Below are 20,072 nucleotides of genomic sequence, written 5' to 3' on the forward strand. Positions count from 1 at the left end.
TATGTAACACTGTGCATTTATTTACAAAGAGGTTAGAGAAACACACAGAATCTGGCCCCCCTTTGCACTGGGGAGTCACCATCGTCATAATAAATACAGTAATTTTAAAAAAGAAAAAAAAATACTAGATTGGAACAGCTGAGGGTCATCAGGCTTCCCCCATTCCCTCTTACAGGGAGTGGGGGGTATGAGATAGAAACCATCTTCCTTCCCCTCTTCTACCTCCGAATCCTCCGTAATTGTCCAGGGATCGAGGTGAAAGAGTCCTTCTTTCCAGGTGTTGCCAACCCCTACTTGACCCTCAAAACCCCCAAATCAGTGCTCCTTCCCTTCCCAGGGCACTCTGCAGGAACCACCTGAGTCAGACACAGAGTCTCTGACCAGGGTGCCAAGGGGATGGATATCTTAAAGGTCCAGGGACATGGAGGGGGCACTTTGTGAATGAGAGGGGGCCATAGCTGGGCAAGGAAAGGAGGAATGAGAGGGCTCATCAGGAATGAGAGAGAGAGTGGTGAAGGGGAACAAACAGACTAGGCTTCTAAACTAAAACGGGGAAATTCAAACCAAATTACCCCTTTTGCATACATGGACACTTACTGTACAGATGAGAAAAGTGACGCCCAGAGAAGGGGAACTGTCTTGCCCAAGGACTTCCAAGCTAGAAGCTGAACTGGGTCAAACAGGGCTCCTCCCCATTCCTCTCGCTAGTGGTGGGGGAGCCTTTTCAACCAAGACTGCTAGGAGTGGGGAGAGTGAGGGGGGTCTTTGGAAGCAGAGAAAACGATGGTCTTTGGAAGGTAGATGTGGAAGGGTCAGTGGTTGAGAGTGTGGAGGTGCAGAGGCCATGAAGGGGGAGCCCAAGCAAATCCCCAAACTCACACTGTAGTCATGACCTTGAGAGAACCCGAACGGAAACGCAGTATCTTTTTCTTGAGCGCGTGGGAAGCCTTGATCTTCACGAAGACTTTGGCGGGGCCGGCGGGCGCCCCTGCACCTGCTCCGCCCCCGGGCCCGGAGGCCGCAGTGGCCGCCACCAGCTGCTGCGGCCACACGAGGCCACCGCTGCCGTCTGAGTCGCTGGAGGCAGAGCTGAAGGCAGGTGACTCTCCCTCGCTGGCGCTCGATTCGCTCTCCCCGTAACCCCCGCCGACGCCTCCCGGAGGCCCCCGGCGTCCCAGGGGCCCCAGGCGCCCGGCCGAGCACTCTGAGTCGCTGCCCGCGCAGCCGTAGAGCAGACGACGCTGGGGAGCTGACGGGGACGGGCCGGGGCCGGGAACACGCGCCGCCGGGGCTCGGGGCCGCACGCGGCGCCCATCAGCAGCGTCGATCTCCGCAGTGGAGCGCCAGCGACGGCAGGACCCTGCGGCCTGGGCCGCCAGCGTGGGCGCTGGGCCGCGGCGTGGCCGTGGCGGCCGAGGCTCTTCCCGCTCCGCCGTGGGGTACTTGGGGGGCCCGGACGGGACCGCGGAGGCGCGGCCCAGCAGGCTGGTCTCGGACTGAGAGCGCGAGGCCTTGCGGGCCCTGGGCGAGCCCCGGCGGCCCGAGGCCTCCGTCATGCGTCCACGGCGGCCGGCGGCCCGGGGACGCTCCCGGGGCGGTGACTGCTCCACGCTGCGGCCGCGGGTCAGTGGCGGTGGTTTGCGGCGGGCGGCGCGACCGGGGAGGCCTCGGGTGGCCGCCTGGGCGCCCGGGATGTACTGCGCCTTCACCAAGCGGCCCTCGGCCGGGCTGTCGGGGGGCGAGGGGGCAGCGGGAGGCGCAGCCGGCTCGGGTGCAGCCTCCGACTCCCACGACGACGCCCAGGCGCGGCTCAAGGGGGCAGGGCTGGTGGGGTGGCCCCCGACGCGCTCCACCGAAGGCTCCCGCGCGGGCCGCGCGCTGCCGGGGGGCGGAGACGCGTCGGGCGGTCGCTGACGCACGCTGTTCTGGCGCCGCGGGCCGCCGTCCGCGCCCCCGGGACTGGTCCGGGGCTGGCCCGCCCCCCGGCGGCGGCGCCTGCGCAGGAGCGCCGAGATGTAGCCGTCCAGGGGTCGCCCCGCGCCCACCGCGTCGGGCGAGTCGGTGGGAGGGCGGCTGCAGGGTCGCGGGCTGCGCATAGCCACGGCGTGCAGGGGGCTGGGCGTCAGAAAGGGCCCGGCGCGGGCCCGCCGCTCCGCCGAGGAGCAGGCCTCCGGGCCGGCGGACCCCCCTGCCGTCGGGTAGGGCGCTGAGAAGGACCGCGGCACTGCTGCCCGCGCGCCCACCACCTCTGGAGCGCTGGGACTGGCGTCTCCTAGGGAAGGAAGGCCAAAAAAAAAAAAAAAAAAAGGAAGAGAGTGGAGGGGCTCTCAAAGTCCTTTCCCATTTCCCATCCAGCCTGGAAGGGGGGGGTTGCCTCCCTCCCTTCCATGCCCATTACAGCAAAAACCCTGCTCTCACACCTTCCTTCCTGTAAAATTCATAATAAAATCTTTACAGGGTCCTACAAGACCCTGCGTGACTTGTCCAGACAATGACTCTGCCTCTCCCACTCTCACAACATCTTACTCTTTTTCTTTCTCTCTCTTCCTTTCTTCCTTCCTTTCTTTCTTTCTTTCTTTCTTTCTTTCTTTCTTTCTTTCTTTCTTTCTTTCTTTCTTTCTTTCTTTCTTTCTTTCTTTCTTTCTTTCTTTCTTTCTTTCTTTCTTTCTCTTTCTTTCTTTCTTTCTTTCTTTCCTTTCTTTCTTTTTTTTCTTTCTTTCTCTTTCTTTCCTTCCTCCCTCCCTCCCTCCCTCCCTGCCTCCCTCCCTCCTTCCTTCCTTCCTTCCTTCTCTTTCCTTTCTTTCTTTTTTGACAGGTTCTTGCTTGCTCTTGTCACCCAGGCTGGAGTGCAGTGGCGTGATCATAGCTCACTGCAGTCTTCATCACCTGGGCTCAAGGGATCCTGCCGCCTTATCTTCCTGAGCAGCTGGGACTACAAGAACGCACCACCATGCCCTGCTCATTTTTGGGGGGATGGGGTCTCACTGTGTTGCCCAGGCTGGTCTCCAACTCCCAGGCTCAAATAATCCTCCTGCCTCAGCCTCCTAAAGTGCTGGGATTATAGGCATGAGCCACCGGGCTGACCCTTCTCCTCTTATTTATAGGACTCCAGCCACACTGGCCTCCTGAAATCACGCACCAGTCACATTCTGGCCTCAGAGCCTTTGTGCTTCCCATTCCAGATTCCAGATTCCCGGAATGCCCTTCCTCCTGGATATCTGTTAGGTCCACTCCCTCACTTAGTTCAGGGCACAACTCAAATGTTACAGTCTCAGCGAGGCCCTCCCTGGCCTTATTTTCTAAAATTGCACTTCCTTCCCCAAACTCAAAGGGACACTTCTGAGTCCCTTTCCCCGGGCTTATTTCTTGTCATAGCACATGGCATTATCTCGTACCCTGGATATTTTGCTTATTAACCCTTTTTTTTTTTTTTTTTTTTTTAAGATGAGGTCTCACTTTGTCGCCCAGGCTGGAGTGCAGTGGCATGATCTCAGCTCACTGCAACCTCTGCCGCCTGGGTTCAAGCAGTTCTCCTGCCTCAACCTCCTGAGTAGCTGGGATTACAGGCGCCCACCACCACGCCCAGCTAATTTTTGTATTTTTTGTAGGGACGGGGTTTCACCATGTTGGTCAGGCTAGTCTGGATCTCCTGACCTCGTGATCCACCCACCTCGGCCTCCCAAAGTGCTGGGATTACAGGCGTGAGCTACCACGCCCGGCCATTTATCCTGTATTTTATTTATTCCTCCGATAGGCTGGCAGTTTCCTGAGGGCAGGGATTTGCCTGTTTTGTTCATTAGTGTTCATTTTGTTCATTGCTCCTTGGATACTGCTAGATAGCACATAGTGGAGGCTCAAAAACTTACTTGTATGAATGAAAGACAGCAGTTCCTGTTTACCAGTGACTGCCATGCTCCAAGTCCAATGCCTTAGAGCAGAGGCTCACTGAATATTCAAAAATATCCCTTTGGGGCGGGCACTGTGTGTGTGTGTGTGTGTGTGTGTGTGTGTGTGTGTTTGGTTGGTTTTTTTTTTTTTTTTTTTTTGAGGCAGAGTCTTGCTCTGTCACCCAGGCTGGAGTGCAGTGACACCATCTCAGCTCACTGCAACCTCTGCCTCCCAGGTTCTAGCAATTCTCCTGCCTCAGCCTCACAAGTAACTGGGACTACAGGCATATGCCACAATGCCTGGCTATTGAGGCACTGTTATTATCCCATTTAATTTATTTATTTTATTTATTTATTTATAATATTTTTGAGACGGAGTCTCACTCTGTCACCCTGGCTAGAGTGCGGTGGCTCCATCTTGGCTCACTGCAACCTCCACTTCCGGGTTCAAGCAATTCTCCAGTCTCAGCCTTCAGAGTATCTGGGACTACAGGCACAGGCCATCATGCCCAGCTAATTTTTGTAGTTTTAGTAGAGACAGGGTTTTACCATATTGGTCAGGTTGGTCTCGAACTCCTGACCTCAGATGGTCCACCTGCTTTGGCCTCCCAAAGTGTTGGGATTACAGGCAAGAGCCAGTGTGCCCAGCCTATTTATTTACTTATTTTGACACAGACTCTTGCTCTGTCACCCAGACTGGAGGGCAGTGGCGCAATCTTGGCTCACTGCAACCTCCACCTCCCAGGTTCAAGCGATCCTCCCACCTCAGCCTCCCAAGTCACTGGAATTACAGGTGTTCGCTACCATGCCCAGCTAATTTTTATATAGACGGGGTTTCACTCTGTTGGCCAGGTTGTCTGGATCTCCTGGCCTCAAGTGATCTGCCCACCTCCCAAAGTGCTGGGATTACAGGCGTGAACCACCACACCCAGCCATATTTCATTTTAACAGATGGAAACACAGAGGCCCAGAAATAAGAGACCTGCTCATAATCACGTGAAAAGGAAATGTCGCACCAGGAATTGGAATCCAGGCCCGATTCGGAAGTCTGTGCCCACAACCGTACTCTTACTGTCCTTTCCCTGGTCCCAGGGTCCCACCCTCACCCACCTTACCTAGGGACTTGGGCCTCTCGCTGGCATAGATACCCCGGGGCTCAGAGGGACCTAGGCGACCATAGGAGCTGGATCCAGAGAAGCCACTGTCCCCACAGAAGGTTGAGGGTGGTGAATCTGGACCTCCCGTGGAGCTGGGATCTTCATAGAAGCCTGAATTTCCGAGAGAAGCAGAGACTTCAGGGGGTTTGGGTGGGAAAACCAGGGCTGGGGAAAGGAGGAGATGGCATGGGGAGAGGCATGGAGGGCCTGAGAAATAGGGATACAGGGAACATGGAGGCATCCCAGGCAGACCCTACCCCTCTATCCATGCTCACCCGAGCTGCGCCCACTTTCCTGTTCCAGGCCCCCAGACTCCAGGCTCAGGTCTCCCAGCTGCTGGCCCAGGTCCCAGACGAGCCCAGGCAGGGCCTCCTGAAGGTATAGGGAGAGAAGGATGGTCAGAAGGCCCCCAGTCCTCTGCCAACTGGTCCCCTATTCCATGAGCTTATGGACAGAGTTTCACTTTGACAATGAGGCTCTTGCTTCAAAAGGATAAAAGCAGTACCTGAATCCCAGGAACCCCTCAAGATCTCCGTCCCTTCATCCCCATTAGAAAGTCCATCTGACTGTCTAACTCCAGTCCTTCATGCTGCAGCCTCATCTCATTCCCTCTTAGGTGTGATGAGGCCTCAGAAAACCCCCATCTCTTGCCCTCTCTTTACCAGTTGCTCCCTCCAATTTGTGCTCAGAGCCCCTCAACCCCGATTAGAATGTCCCTCCTTGAGTCTAACTTGAGGGATTGTTGTAAGGACAGTTTACTACTAAAAGGTGGTGTCCATGACCCCCAGATCCCTTAGTCATAGGTCTGCCTTCTTCTCCAAGTTTTTCTTTTTTTTTGTTTTTTGTTTTTTTTGTTTTTTTTTGAGACGGAGTCTCGCTGTGTCTCCCAGGCTGGAGTGCAGTGGCGCGATCTCGGCTCACTGCAAGCTCCGCCTCCCGGGTTCACGCCATTCTCCCGCCTCAGCCTCCGAGTAGCTGGGACTACAGGCGCCCGCCACCACGCCCGGCTAATTTTTTGTATTTTTAGTAGAGACGGGGTTTCACCGTGTTAGCCAGGATGGTCTTGATCTCCTGACCTCGTGATCCGCCCGTCTCGGCCTCCCAAAGTGCTGGGATTATAGGCTTGAGCCACCGCGCCCGGCCTCAAGTTTTTCTTTTTTTACTTTATTTGTTTGTTTGTTTACTTATTTATTTTGAGACAGGGTCTCACTCTGTCGCCCAGGCTGGAGGGCAGTGGCATGATCCCAGCTCACCACAGCCTCTACCTCCCGGCATCAGGCAATCCTCCCACCTCAGCCTCCTGAGTAGCTGGGATTACAGGCGCCCACCACCATGCCCAGATAATTTTTGTGTTTTCAGTAGAGGTAGGGTTTCACCATGTTGCCCAGGCTGGTCTTGAACTCCTGATCTCAGGTGATCCACCCGCCTCGGCCTCCCAAAGTCCCAGGATTACAGGTGTGAGCCACTTCGCCCAGGCTTTCCCTGTCTTTGACCTTTTTTTTCAGCTACACCCATTGCCCCTTATCACCAACAGAAGGTCCTTTTGTGAGTCTTCCTTAAGTCCCTCCTGCTGCAGATTGCCTCTTTCCCCAATATGGATAAAACAGACTGACCACTATACCTCTTTGCTCTCCCTTCAGAAAGAACCTCCAAGCCTCCTAGACAGTCCTGTGAGTCTAGCCTTACTGGTACTGCAGCAGCCATCCCCAGCGCGTTCCTTTGCCCCAGAGACCACATCCTCCTTCTGCCTTTGGTCCACTCCCACCAGGAAGCTCCAGTGGGTCTACCGTTCCTTATCGCCATAAGAAATTTCCAGGAGTCAGGCCGGGCGCAGGGGCTCACGCCTGTAATCCCAGCACTTTGGGAGGCTGAGGCGGGCGGATCACATGAGATCTGGAGTTGGAACCAGACTGGCCAATATGGTGAAACCTCGTCTCCACTAAAAATACAAAAACTAGCGGGGCATGGTGGTTTGCACCTGTAGTCCCAGCTACTTGAGAGGCTGACACGGGAGGATTGCTTGAACACAGAAGGCAGAGGTTGCAGTGAGCCGAGATTGCGCCATTGCACTCCAGCCTAGGCAACAGAGTCAGACTCTGTCTAAAAAAAAAAAAAGAAAAAAAGGAAAAGAAATTTCCATTAGTCTACCCCGGGTGCTTCTTGCTGCGGGAAAAGAGCACTTCTCATCAGATGTGAATTAATGAAGGTGAAAGCCCTTTTAGGGGAGTGACCGTGACAAGAGGTGGCCTAAGGGCTGAAGCAACACGGATGGGGTCTCCAGGACATTAGGACTTAACCTCATTTTAGAAAAGAGAGGGTCAGAGGCAGAAGAAGCCTCACATGGGTCTGAGTGAGGCTGGGTAGCAGCAGGCAGCCTCAGGCTGACGGCTGACCCTCAGACAAAAGCGGCTTGTCTGGACGGCAGGAGGGAGGGAAGTAGGGAGGAGGGTTTAGGAGGGCAGGCACCCAGCCCTGCCTATTTAGGGCAGAAAGACTGGCCGGCTCCCCGGCAGCCACAACCCCCGCCCCCCGCAGTCCCAGTCTCTCCAGGGCCCAGCCTCTCCCCTCCCCCGAGAACAGAAGCCCCCATCTGGGCCTGTTTATTCGAGGAAGGTCAACAAATCGTTCTACTTTGGGCTCCTGCCCTGGGCATGTTGAGACGCTCACGGTGAAGTCATCTTTGAGCGGAACTCAAAAAAGCAGCCGAATTGTGCGGCATCAGGAAGTAGCTAAAAAAATCTGTCAGACCGCCCATGTCCCCCATGTCATGTCCCCCACAAATCACTGGCAATACTCACTCCCCTCTAGCCACGCCTGGCCTCGCCACCGTCCCTCGAACATACCACGGATGCGCCTACCTCGGGAGAATGTTTCCCCCACATACCTTCCTTGCTTCATTCAGGTCTTTGGTGACCCGATCTCTTCTCTGACACCTTTCCAAAATAGCTCCCCTGTCATTGTGCACCCTGTTGCCCTGCTTTTCGAGGTTTTTCTACGTATCAGGAATGACCTCTTGATTTAAAATTATACATTGGGCCGGGCTTGGTGGCTCACGCCTGTAATCCCAGCACATTGGGAGGCCGAGGCAGGGAGGATCACTTGATTTCAGGAGTTCAAGACCAGCCTGACCAACATGGTGAAACCCTGTCTCTACTAAAAATACAAAAAATAGCCGGGTGTGGTGGTGCGCGCCTGTAATCCCAGCTACCCAGGAGGCTGAAGCAGGAGAATTGCTTGAACCAGGGAGGTGGAGCTCGCAGTGAGCCGAGATCACACCACTGCACTCCAGCCTGGGCAACAATGAGACTTCGTCTCCAAAAACAATTAAAATAAAATAAAATAATACATCAAAGTGTCATTCGTTTGTTGAATCTCTGACTAGAATGTCAGCCCTAGGAATGCGGAGATTTCTGTCTGTTTTGCTCACAGGTGTACCCCCACCCAGTGCCTAGAACTGTGCCTGGCACAAAGTGGGTGCTCAGGAAATACTTAATGGGCTGGGTGTGGTGGCTTATGCCTGTCATTCCAGCACTCTGGGAGTGCCAAGGTGGGAGGATCGCTTGAGGCCAAGAGTTCGAGACCAGCCTAGGCGACATAGTGAGACCCAGTCTCTCTCCCCATATATATATATATATGAAATTTATTTATTTATTTATTTTTGAGACAGAATCTAGCTCTGCTGCCCAGGCTGGAGTGCAGTGGTGCAGCCTCCGCCTCCCAGGTTCAAGTGATTTTTTTTTTTTGCCTCAGCCTCCCAAGTAGCTGGGATTACAAGCATGTCCCACCTCACTTGGCTAATTTTTGTATTTTTAGTAGAGACAGGGTTTCATCATGTTGGCCAGGTTGGTCTCGAACTCCTGACCACAAGTCATCCGCCTACCTCAGCCTCCCAAAGTGCTGGGATTACATGCGTGAGCCACTGTGCCTGGTATTTTTTATTTTATTTTTGAGACAAGATCTCACTGTCTCACCAGGCTGGACTGCAGTGGCACAATTACGGCTCACTGCAAACTTCACCTCCTGGGCTCAGGTGATCCTACTACCTCAGCCTCCCAAGTAGCTGGGACTACAGGCGCGTGCCACCACGCCCCGCTAGTTTTTGTATTTTTTTGGAGAGACAGGGTCTCCCTGTGTTGCACAGGCTTGTCTCAAACTCCTGGGCTCAAGCAGTCCTCCCGCCTTGGTCTCTTGAAGCGCTGGGATTACAGGCATGAGCCACTGCACCCAGCTGTCTATTTTTTAAAAAGAACTATGAGATGAAGGAATGAATGGATACAATGGAATACTATACAGCTGTTGAAATGGAATGAGTCAAATTTCTATATAGAATCATTACCAAGATATAGCATTGAGCAGAAAGAGAAAAGTGCAGAATATATATAGGAGTGACTCAGAATTACCTGGAGGGCTTGTGAAAACCCAAATGACTGAGTCCCATTCCCAGAGCTTTCGATTTCAGCCTGCAGTCGGGCCCAAGTAGTTATATGGCTAACAAGTTCCTTGTGATGTGGTACTGCTGGCCAGGGGGCCACACTTTGACTGGCATAGTCTCTGGGACCTCACCCAAGAAACTAGAATTTGTAAAATGCAAAGCTTTGACAAAAGCTCCATATTTTTGGGTATCTAAACAGTTTCTGTTAGGAGATATGTTGGAAGAGGTCTGGGAGGTGACAGTAAGGTGACAATGATGGTGACCTCAGAGGAAAGGTTGGATTTAGGGGCTCCAGGGAGGAATGGGGGGACTGGATGGTAGAAGGAAATGTTTAAGGAGGCATGACTTGGCATCACATTAAGCTCTGCTGCTCCCCAGCTGTGTGACCTTGGGTGGGTGGCTTTACCTCTCTGGGCTTCAGTTTCCTTATCTATAACTGGGCATCATAGCACACCATCTCCTGGAGGTTATTGTGAGGATTAAATGAGTTTCTTTTGACACATAATAAATGCCAGTTTGTATGATTACAGGAAGGCTATGAATTTCTTACAAGGAAAATAGAAAATGTTTCCATTGTTTAATTAAAAATAAATGTAGGAGTCGGGCACAGTGGCTCATGCCTGTAATCCCAACAACTTTGCGAGGCCAAGGTGGGAGGATCACTTGAGGCCAGGAATTCAAGACCAGCCTGGCCAACATGGTGAAAACCCATCTCTACTAAAAATACAAAAATTAGCCAGGGGTGATGGTGCATGCCTGGAATTCCAGCTCCTTGGGAGGTTGAGACAGGAGAATCGCTTGAATCCAGGAGGTGGAGGTTGCAGTGGGCCGAGAATCACTTGAACCTAGGAGGTGGACGTTGCAGTGAGCTGAGATCATGCCACTGCACTCCAGCCTGGGTGACACAGCAAGATTCTGTCTCAATTAACAAATAAAGGCCAGGTACAGTAGCTCACACCTGCAATCCTAGTGCTGTGAGAGGCTGAGGCAAGAGGTTTGCTTGAGCCCAGGAGTTGGAGACCAGCCTGAACAACATAGCAAGACCTCATATCTTAAAAAAAAAAAATTAGCCAAGTGTGGTGGCATGCACCTGTAGTCCTAGCCTCTTGGGAGGCTGAGGCAGGAGGACTGCTTGAGGCCAGGAGTTAGAGGCTGCAGTGAGCTATGATTGCGCCACTGCACTTCAGCCTGGGAGACTTTGTCTCTAAAAATAAATGAATAAATAAATATATCATTTACAAATATATAAATAAACGCGAAAGGATGGACTTTTCGGTAAGTTCTGCCAAGTCTAATTCCGGTTCTTCCATTACAAGGAAGAGCAGAAATTAAGGAGACAGACAGGAGATGCCTCATCCTCTCCAGCGCCTAGGCACCCCCCCGAAAATATTCCAAGTCTACACCCCTCTATTTGCAAGTCTGGCCTCTTTCCTTCCAGTTGCAAAAGGATGAATCTTTAAAAGATTAGAAAGTCCTTGGCCTGAGTCTGGCTCCCTGCCTCCCTACGGTGCCCCTCATCCTTTCTCTGCAGGCTTAATAAGAGTTCGGTTAGGACCCCTGGAGACCCCTTTGCCCAAACTTCCCTTGTTTCTCCCCTCACGTGCCCCTCATTGGTATCCAATGCCCATTTATCTCTATTAGGAAGTCCTTCCGCAAGTCTGACTTAAATTCTTCTTGCTGAAAAGGACCTTTTTCCTTCTTGAGAACAAGCAGGACCCAGGGAGCCCCTGTCCTCACCCAGGATTCCTGCCTCTCTTCTCTGCAACACCCCTGATCTTTACCTGGTATTCCCATCATTCCTATTAGAAAGAAATCAAGTCTGGCTTCAGTCTTTCTTGCCTTGAAGGAAGTGTATTCCTGGCAGGGGCTGGGGGTGGGGGGTAAGTCATAAGACAAGGGCTGGGGGATCAGAAGAAGCCCTCACCCGCTCTTCAGAGGGACCCAGGAACCCCCAGCACTAGAGAAGTTTATATTTAGCGCTTCACTGCTCCTCCTCCTCCCCCCGCCTGCCACCGCCTCCTCCCTGATGCTGGGACAAGCTTTGCCTAGAGACTGGGGGGTGGGGGGGACAGGCCTCTTCACTACCATCTCATGCCGGGAGGACAGAGGGCTGGGGGGGAGGAGGGGACAGAGGGACCGAGGAGAGGGAGACTGAAGGGCAGAGATGGGGAAGGTGAAGGGTGAAAAGGGGAGAGACCAAGGGCAGAGCGGGAGAGGACACAGCTACCCACAGCTACCCCATCCTCATGCCTCGCTTTCTCCTTGTCAGGATGGAAAGCGCCTTCCAAGCCGAGCCAGCTTGGGGTGGGGGGAGCTAGCGAAGGCCCCCACAATCCGTCTCTAACTTTGGGAGGGGGTGGGGACTCCCACAGCTGTTTCTGTTTCCAGAAAAGAATGTGCAGGGGGGGGGGTCCCACTCCTGAGAGGGGGAGGGGCCGGGCGTGCAGCCCCGGGAGTCTGGCTTCAGTCTTCCTCCCCAGTCCCCATCTGGGGAGAGGGCAGTCGAGGTCAGCGGCGGGGAGAGCCCCCTCCACTGCCACCTCGGCTCAGGTTTCCCGAAACGGGAAGCTCTGGCCACACACAGGCTTGGGGATGGGGATCTGCGGTGGAGCCAGGGTGTGCGGGCTGGGGGGAGGGGAAGAGAGACTGAGCCTGGGACGTCGGGCAAGAAGAAGAGAGCGAGGTGCAGACAGGCAGGAAGGGAAGGCCACGGAGACAGACGCAGAGGGACGCAGAGATCACAGAGACAGAGAGACAGGATGAAGAAAGAGAAGCAGACACAGAAAGTCACAGGGATGTGGCAGGACGGAGACAGTGACAGAACCCCGGCATGAGGTCGGGAGACTCAAGGAATGACATAGAAAGGGGAGAGGCATGGGCCTCCTCAAGTCATTCCGGAGACCTCTGTCCATCTTCCACCATGAGAACACCCAGAGGCCAGAAGTCTCCCCCAGGCGCTGCCTCGACCTGCCTCCCCTTGGGTCAAGGAGAGCTGGGGCCAGCTAGGAAGCAAGGGAAGCGTCATCAAAGGGTCAAGAGCCCAGTGGGGGGTCCTCAGGGACTGTGAGCTTTCTCTCAGCAGTGGTCCCTCCCTCTGGAGGCCCTCAGATTCCCCTCCTCCCACCCCGCCCTCTCCAGAGATCTCCAAGCACACCAGGACTTAGGGAAGATGGAGCCCTGTGGCGGGGCCCAGATAAGGGCATGTTTGGAGCCTGGCTGTGTGACCTTGGGTGAGTCGCTTGCTCTCTCTGAGCCTCAATTTCTCTCTATGTTAAATGGGGACTATCACCCCCTGTTTCCCAAGCTGCAAGAAGACAACGCCTGCAAAGTACCCGGTCCCGGGTTTGGCACATACTTGGCGCCCAGAAGGATTATCTTTGGGGAAGGGGTGTAACGGATGGGGCCTGTTTCTCACGAGGCCCCAGTGGGGGCGATGCAGTTTCCCCTCCCCCGATTTGGGGGCGGGGAGGCCAGGTCCGGCCCGCCGCCGGAACTCCGGGGTCTCCAGCCCCACCCCCTGTCCTTTCTCACTCCCTGCCTACCCGGGTCCCCAACCCCCCCCCCCGCCCGGGTGTCTGAGCATCCAACTGAGGCAGACAGACAGACAGACGGGGGTGGAGGGACGGACGGACAGGCGGCCCCTTACCAGCTGCTCCTCCAGGGCTGCTGCGGCCCGGCGCGCCGCCGCCGCATCTTCATCCTCATCAGCGTCCTCCTCGTCCTCGGCCTCGGCGCCCCCCATTCCGGGCTGGGCCAGCCGCAGCGCCTGCTGCACGCGGTACTCCTGCCTCTCCCGGAGCCAGTGTAACTCGCAGAGCCCGGCCAGGCTACCCTCCAGCCAGCCCCGCAGCCGTCCCCGCTCAGGGCTCACCGGGAACGAGAAGGCCCGGATCATGGCTGCAGCCCCCCGCCCCAGCCCGGCCGGGCCCCGCGGCCACCCCTCTCCCGGTCCCACCTCCCCGCCCCAGCAGCCTGCCCGCCCGCTGGCCGGGCTGTCACCGTCTCATCTGCATAGGCGCCCGCCCATTGGGCCGCCCACCCGCGCCTTATCTGCATGGCCACGCCCCCGGCGACCGAGCAACTGCCGCCTATTGGCGAATAACCTCCCCGACGGAGACGCTCGGCCGTGCAACCGCACCGCCCAACACGACGCATGCTCGCAACTGCCTACTCACTCCGCTCGCCACGCCCCCTCCGAGCAACTGCCTCGGGGCCCTGGCCTCGCCCCTCTACGCGTCACAATGAAACAAGCCCGCCCTTGCTTCAATGCCATTGGTCTGTGTCTGGCCGGTCTTGCAGCAGGTTCCACCCTTTTGCGGGCGAGCTCTGGCTACCATTGGACTGTCCGGCGCGAGGGGAAGGGTGATCTATAAATAGGGAATTGGTCCACGTGACAGTTTGGCAGCTGCTCCTATCCCCCCACCCCGCCTAGCCTTCAGCTTCTGAGGCTGCGCAGGGGGAGAAAAGGGTTAGGGGGTCGAGCCCTGACTTCGCCTCCTCTTCCAAGAAGCCTTCCCAGACACTCAGCTGTAAAACCAGACGGACGTCCTCCGATAAAATTGTTTCTACGTAGGGCCGGATTCACCGGCTTGGAATCCGCTTAGAAGGGTCTTCGCGCTTGGTTGAATGTTCTGCAATTGCTGTCTTGAAATTTTTAGTTTTTGAGCATGGGGCCCCTTATTTTCACTTTGCACTAGGCCAAATATGTAGCCGGTCTTGCTGCTAAGAGTCTGAGATCCATTGCATTCCAAATTCTGGAATTATAAGACCCTGGGTGGAAGATTCTATGCTTTGACCAGAAGAGAGTCTAAGCAGCTTTTGTCTCCCAGGTGCTAGGAGGTTGTGTGCTCATCATTCTTCCATTCCAGGGGCCTTTGTTCTACGTTCTAAGGGGCTTTGTTCTCAGCCTTCTATGATGCTCTATTCTCAACGTTCTCTGGTCCTAGGAGTCTGAGCCTGACATTCGTTTCCAAGGCTTCCCACTGTCTCCAGGCTCCGCGAGCAGGACTGGGGCACCCTCAGGCGGCCAACCTGTGTCACTACGCCGAGCCTGCCTCTACCAACTTCCAAGACCTAGCTCTAATATTCACACTCATCTCTCAGACAGACCTTGGCTCCCTAAAAGCCAAGGCCCAGAAGATCATACGAGATATTCCCTCTTTTATGATTCCGCGTGCACGAAGTGACCTTCTGGTGGTGAGATGGAGAGAAATTGATAGTGGCGACAGACAGCAAAGTCTCCAGGAGCCAGACTTCCTCGGGGTGAGTCACAGATCTGTCACTTTACAACTGTGTGACCTTGGAAAACTTAACCTCTCTGTGCCACCGTTTCTTCATCTGATCACGGGATCATAATACTGGCTGCCTCATAGAGTTGTTCTGAGGATTAAATGAAATGTATCAGGTACTTGGAGCAATGACTTCCATGGATCAACAGCCACAGAAGGGTTTGATAAATACGTTTTAAAACTAATCTAGTAAGTTTCAGGGGAAAAAATGTCTTAAAATTTGGTAGAGACAACCTTTATTCAGTCTTCCTCTTGTTCAAAATAGAAAATTAGTCGGGTGTGGTGGTGCACGCCTGTAACCCCAGCTACTTGGGAAGCTGAGGCGAGAGGATCACTTGAGCCTGGGAGGGCAGAGGTTTCAGAGAGCCATGATCACACCACTGCAATCCAGCCTGGGCAGCAGTGAGATCTTGTCTCAAAAAAAAAAAAAAAAAAAAAAAAAAGTTGAGGGCCAGGCGTGGTGGCTCATGCCTGTAATCCCAGCACATTGGGAGGCCGAGGCAGGTGGATCACCTGAGATCAGGAGTTCAAGAACAGCGTGGGCAACATGGTGAAACCCCATCTCTACTAAAAATACAAAAATTAGCCAGGCATGGTGGTGGGCGCCTGTAATCCCAGCTACTGGGGAGGCTGAAGCGAGAGAATCGCTTGAACCCAGGAGGTGGAGGTTGCAGTGAGCCGAGATCATACCAATACATTCCAGCCTGGGAGATACAGCCAGACTCTGTCTCAAAAAAAAGGGGGGGTTCTCTTACACTGCCCTAATTTTCCAACAATAGGGAGACAATCAAGGATTGATAAGTGTCTGGGAATGACATCAGTATTAGTTTTCCATCCCTGCTGTATGTACAAGATCAGTTGAGTCATTTGCCAAGTACAGTGTTGAACCTGGAGCTGATTTAGGGTTCTGGTCACCAGGCATTTGAAGATGGATATTCCTAGGAAGATAACTAAAAAGAGAATAAGAGAAAAAAAATGAAGGTGTGAGACCAGAGAGCAGCAGATGGTGGGAGGATTCCAAGAAGGAGGTGAAGAGACATCCTTGGTTACTGGAGTCCAAAGAGCTGTAGCAATTCTGAAGATTTCCTTTCTGACTTCTTGATGCTTTTATTAATGACGATGCCAAAAGATTTCTGGAGAATCAGCCAGGTGCGGTGGCTCACGTCTGTAATCCCAGCACTTTGGGAGGCCGAGGTGGGCGGATCACCTGAGGTCAGGAGTTCAAGATTAGCCTGGCCAACATGGCAAAACCCCATCTGTATTAAAAATACAAAAATTAGCCAGGCGTGATTGCACACACCTGTAATCCCAGCTACACAGGAGGCAGAGGCAGGAGAATCGTTTGAACCCAGGAGGCAGAGGTTGCAGTGAGCCAAGATCGTGCCACTGCACTCCAGCCTGGGTGACAGAGGGAGAATCCGTCTCAAAAAAAAAAAAAAAAGAGAGAGAGAGAGAAAGATTTCTGGAGAATCAACAAGCAACAGTTGCTTCCAAACATGGCACACAAACTGGATATGGTGGCATGTGCCTGTAGTCTGAGCTACTCAGGAGGCTGAGGCAGGAGGATCACTTGAGCCTGGGAGGCAGAGGCAGGCGGATCATTTGAGGTCAGGAGTTCAAGACCAGCCTGGCCAACATGGCGAAACCCCGTGTCTACTAAAAATACAAAAATTAGCTGGGTGTGGTGGTGCACGCCTGTAATCCCAGCTACTTGGGAGGCTGAGGCAGGAGAATTGCTTGAACCTGGCAGGTGGAGGTTGCAGTGAGCTGAGATGACGCCACTGCACTCCAACCTGGGCAACAGAGGGAGGCTCTATCTCAAAAAAATAAAATAGAGAGAACACAAATGAAAGGCAAAAGTCACATGATGAGAAGCAGGCACGGGAGGACCAGAGTGGGTATTAAAATGGAGAATCCTAGCCAGGCTCTGTGACATGCACCTGTAGTACCCAGGAGACAGAGGCAGGAGGATTGTGTGAGCTCATGAGTTCAAGGACAACCTGGGCAACATGGTGAGACCCTGTCTCTAAAATAGTGTGTGTGGCAGGGAATCCTGGAGTTTCTGATTCCGGGAGGAGGCTGTCTCATGATGTCATCTACTTGACCCAAGGTTCTTGGGAGAGCTGTCTACAGATGCAGCCTCGTCCGCTTCCAGGGCTCTTGAAAGAGCCTCCCTCTGAGGTCTCTAATGGCAGTGGATTCCCATTCAGCACAGGTCTTATATCTCTTCATCTCTGAGATATGAACCCAAGGCAGGACAGTCTGGTGTTTGCAATAGTGTAGGGTCCATCCCATCTGAGTTCAAGGTTAGTCTTCCTGCGATGTCTTTTCCGGAGGACTAAATTCCCTGTTTAGAAATTATGAAGAGGCTGTAGTGGAGTATTTGGAGGGAAGGCAGCTTGCACCTGTTAGTGACAAGCATGTGTGTACTTAGTCCTTGATAATATCTGAGAATGTCGATTGTAATAGATTAGAGTCCTCAAGGGCCCAATAGGAGTAGAATCCTTGTGAGTCTTTGAGTGATTATTTCATAAGAAGATTATTGATGTGTGCTCTGGTAGGAAGAGTAATGGCCCCCCAAAGATGTCTACATCTTTATCCCTGGAACCCGTGAATATAGCACCTTTTATGGAAAAAGGAACTTTTTGTGATTAAGAATCTTGAGATAGGGAGATTTATCTTGGATTATCCCGGTGGATCCAATATCATCACAGGGTTCCTTATAAGATGGAGGCAGGATCGTTAGAGTCAGAGAAATATGTAAATATAGAAGCAGAGGCCGGGCCAGGCACAGTGGCTCACACCTGTAATCCGAAAGCTTTGGGAGGCTGAGAGGGGAGGATCGCTGGAGGCCAGGACTTTGAGACCAGCCTGGGCAACACATCTCTACCAAAAAAAAAAGAAAAGAAAAGAAAGGAAAAAACTTAGCCAGGTGTGGTAGTGCATGCCTATCATTCCAGCTAGTAGGGAGGCTGAAGCAAGAGGACTGTTTGAGCCCGGGAGTTTGAGGCTGCAGTGAGCTATGATCGTGCTACTACACTCCAGCCTGAGTGAGAGAGAGCAAGATCCTGTCTCAAAACAACAACAACAACAACAACAACAACAACAACAAAGGCATGTTAGGGTGCTCCAATTCCCCAATTCCCCAGGCAATCCTTCCTTGCCTCTTCCCAGCTTCTGGTGGCTCATGGCAATCTCTAACATTCTTTGGCTTGTGGCTGCGTCATTCCAAGCTCTGCCTTCATCATCACATGCTTCTCCCTGTGTCTTACGTGGCCACCTTCTTATAAAGACACCAGTTGGCCAGGCGCAGTGGTTCACACCTATAATCCCAGCACTTTGGGAGGCCAAGGCGAGTGGATCACCTGAGGTCGGGAGTTTGAGAGCAGCCTGACCAACATGGAGAAATCCCGTCTCTACTAAAAATACAAAATTAGCCGGGTGTGGTGGCATATGCCTGTAATCCAGTTACTTGGGAGGCTGAGGCAGGAGAATCGCTTGAACCCGGGAGGCGGGATTTGCAGTGAGCCGAGATCGTGCCACCGCACTCCAGCCTGGGCAACAAGAGCAAAACTCCATCTCAAAAAACAACAACAAAAATACACCAGTCATGTTGCATTAGGGGCCCACCTTACTCCAGTATGACCTCCTTTTAACTGATTACATCTGCAATGACCCTATTTCCAAGTAGGGTCATATTCTGAGGTACTAGAGAGACAAAATTCAACCCATGACCGGCCCAGAAACCACTGGAGTTGCCTTTTAGTCTTGGATAAAACAAAATAAATAATGGTATAGATGCATGCTGTGTGGATAAGGTTTTGCCTTCAAGGGCAAGGTCATGCCCTCAATCTTGTTCTTATGAATTACATAGTTATAATTTGTCCTAGACACTCATTATCTTTTATTTTATTTTATTTTTGAGACAGGGTCTTGCTCTGTTGCCCAGGTGGAGTGCTGTGGTGCAATCTCAGCTCACTGCAGCCTCAACCTGTCAGGCTGAAGCAATCCTCCCACCTCAGCCTCCCGAGTAGCTGGGACTAGAAGTGTGCATCACCATACTCAGCTAAGTTTTTTATTTTTTATTTTTGTAGAGATGGGGTCTCCCTATGTTACCCAGGCTAGTCTCGAACTCCTGGGCTCAAGCGATCCTCCCACCTTGGCCTCCCAAAGTGCTGGGATTACCGACATGAGCCTGTCCTTTATGAGCAAGGGCTTGGGGCAGATTTTTGTTTTTCCTACTTCCTGTATAACTGCAGAAACTTGGGGCACGTGTGAAGTGTGAGTGAATGAGCTGCTGGAATGAACTGACCAGACAGGATATCATCTATGCATGGGATTAGAATGGAGTTATAGGAGAAAACCAAATCCTTCAAATTAGCATTCAGGATCAGAAAAAAAAAGTAAGTAGGGGTTTCAACGAACCACTGAGGCATAGCAGTCTACGTATGTTTACTGTTGACTTTCCAGGGGAAAGGGAAACGGGGCTGTGGATCATCAGGTGTGTGAAAGAAGGCAGAGGGTATGTTAGTACAGTCAAGTGGGTAGTGTTGGCTGCTCTAGAATAGAGGCCAGTGTAGTGTTTGGATTGGAAATAGCAGGAACTACAGTGTGACTATTTTATTTACAGCCTTGAGGTATTGGACTTGTGGTATCCTTTAACATTGGGACTCTTATTGGGATTTTTTTTTTTTTTTTTTTTGAGACAGAGTCTCGCTCTGTCACCCAGGCTGGAGTGGAGTGCAGTGGCGTGATCTCGACTCACTGCAACTTCTGCCTCTTGGGTTCAAGGGATTCTTCTACCTTAGCCTCCTGAGTAGCTGGGATTACAGGTACCTGCCACCATGCCACACTAATTTTTTTTTTTTTTTTTTTTTGAGACGGAGTCTCGCTCTGTCGCCCAGGCTGGAGTGCAGTGGCCGGATCTCAGCTCACTGCAAGCTCCGCCTCCCGGGTTCCCGCCATTCTCCTGCCTCAGCCTCCCGAGTAGCTGGGACTACAGGCGTCCGCCACCTCGACCGGCTAGTTTTTTTTTTTTTGTATTTTGTGGTAGAGACGGGGTTTCACCGTGTTAACCAGGATGGTCTCGATCTCCTGACCTCGTGATCCGCCCATCTCGGCCTCCCAAAGTGCTGGGATTACAGGCTTGAGCCACCGCGCCCGGCCACCACGCTAATTTTTTAATTTTAGTGGAGTCAGGGTTTCACCATGTTGGCCAGGCTTGTCTAGAACTCCTGACCTCAGGTGATGTGCCCACCTCAGCCTCCCAAATTACAGGTGTTATGATTGGGATTCTTGGCAGACAGGA

The 20,072-nt window shown here is 52.9% G+C and overlaps 1 protein-coding gene and 1 long non-coding RNA gene across 6 annotated transcripts in view; one reads left to right on the plus strand and one right to left on the minus strand.

Annotated features, from left to right (window-relative positions):
* On the minus strand, window positions 1–13,519 carry LOC105478684 (dishevelled binding antagonist of beta catenin 3). Of its 2 annotated transcripts, XM_071087223.1 has the most exons (5): window positions 13,123–13,241; window positions 6,666–7,144; window positions 5,320–5,416; window positions 5,003–5,155; window positions 1–2,272 (listed from the first exon to the last, which is right to left on the minus strand). In XM_071087223.1, exon 5 carries the CDS (start codon window positions 2,094–2,096, stop codon window positions 876–878), a length of 1,221 nt encoding a protein of 406 aa, XP_070943324.1. In that variant the 5' UTR covers window positions 2,097–2,272; window positions 5,003–5,155; window positions 5,320–5,416; window positions 6,666–7,144; window positions 13,123–13,241; the 3' UTR covers window positions 1–875. The 2 variants fall into 2 exon arrangements, with proteins under 2 accessions (XP_070943324.1, XP_070943323.1); XM_071087222.1 differs by lacking the exon at window positions 6,666–7,144 and having other exon boundaries at window positions 13,123–13,519.
* LOC139360375 (uncharacterized) overlaps window positions 12,573–20,072 on the plus strand; it is a 27,814-nt gene continuing 20,314 nt past the window's right edge. For 3 of the 4 annotated variants that reach the window (XR_011617713.1, XR_011617712.1, XR_011617710.1), the window contains exon 1: window positions 13,723–14,738. This is a non-coding gene — a long non-coding RNA (uncharacterized lncRNA). Of the gene's footprint in view, window positions 12,707–13,722; window positions 14,739–20,072 lie in introns of those variants that run through there. The other variant, XR_011617711.1, reaches the window with a different exon arrangement.

This window comes from Macaca nemestrina, chromosome 20 (genome assembly GCF_043159975.1).
Source record: "Macaca nemestrina isolate mMacNem1 chromosome 20, mMacNem.hap1, whole genome shotgun sequence".
NCBI lineage: Eukaryota > Metazoa > Chordata > Mammalia > Primates > Cercopithecidae > Macaca > Macaca nemestrina.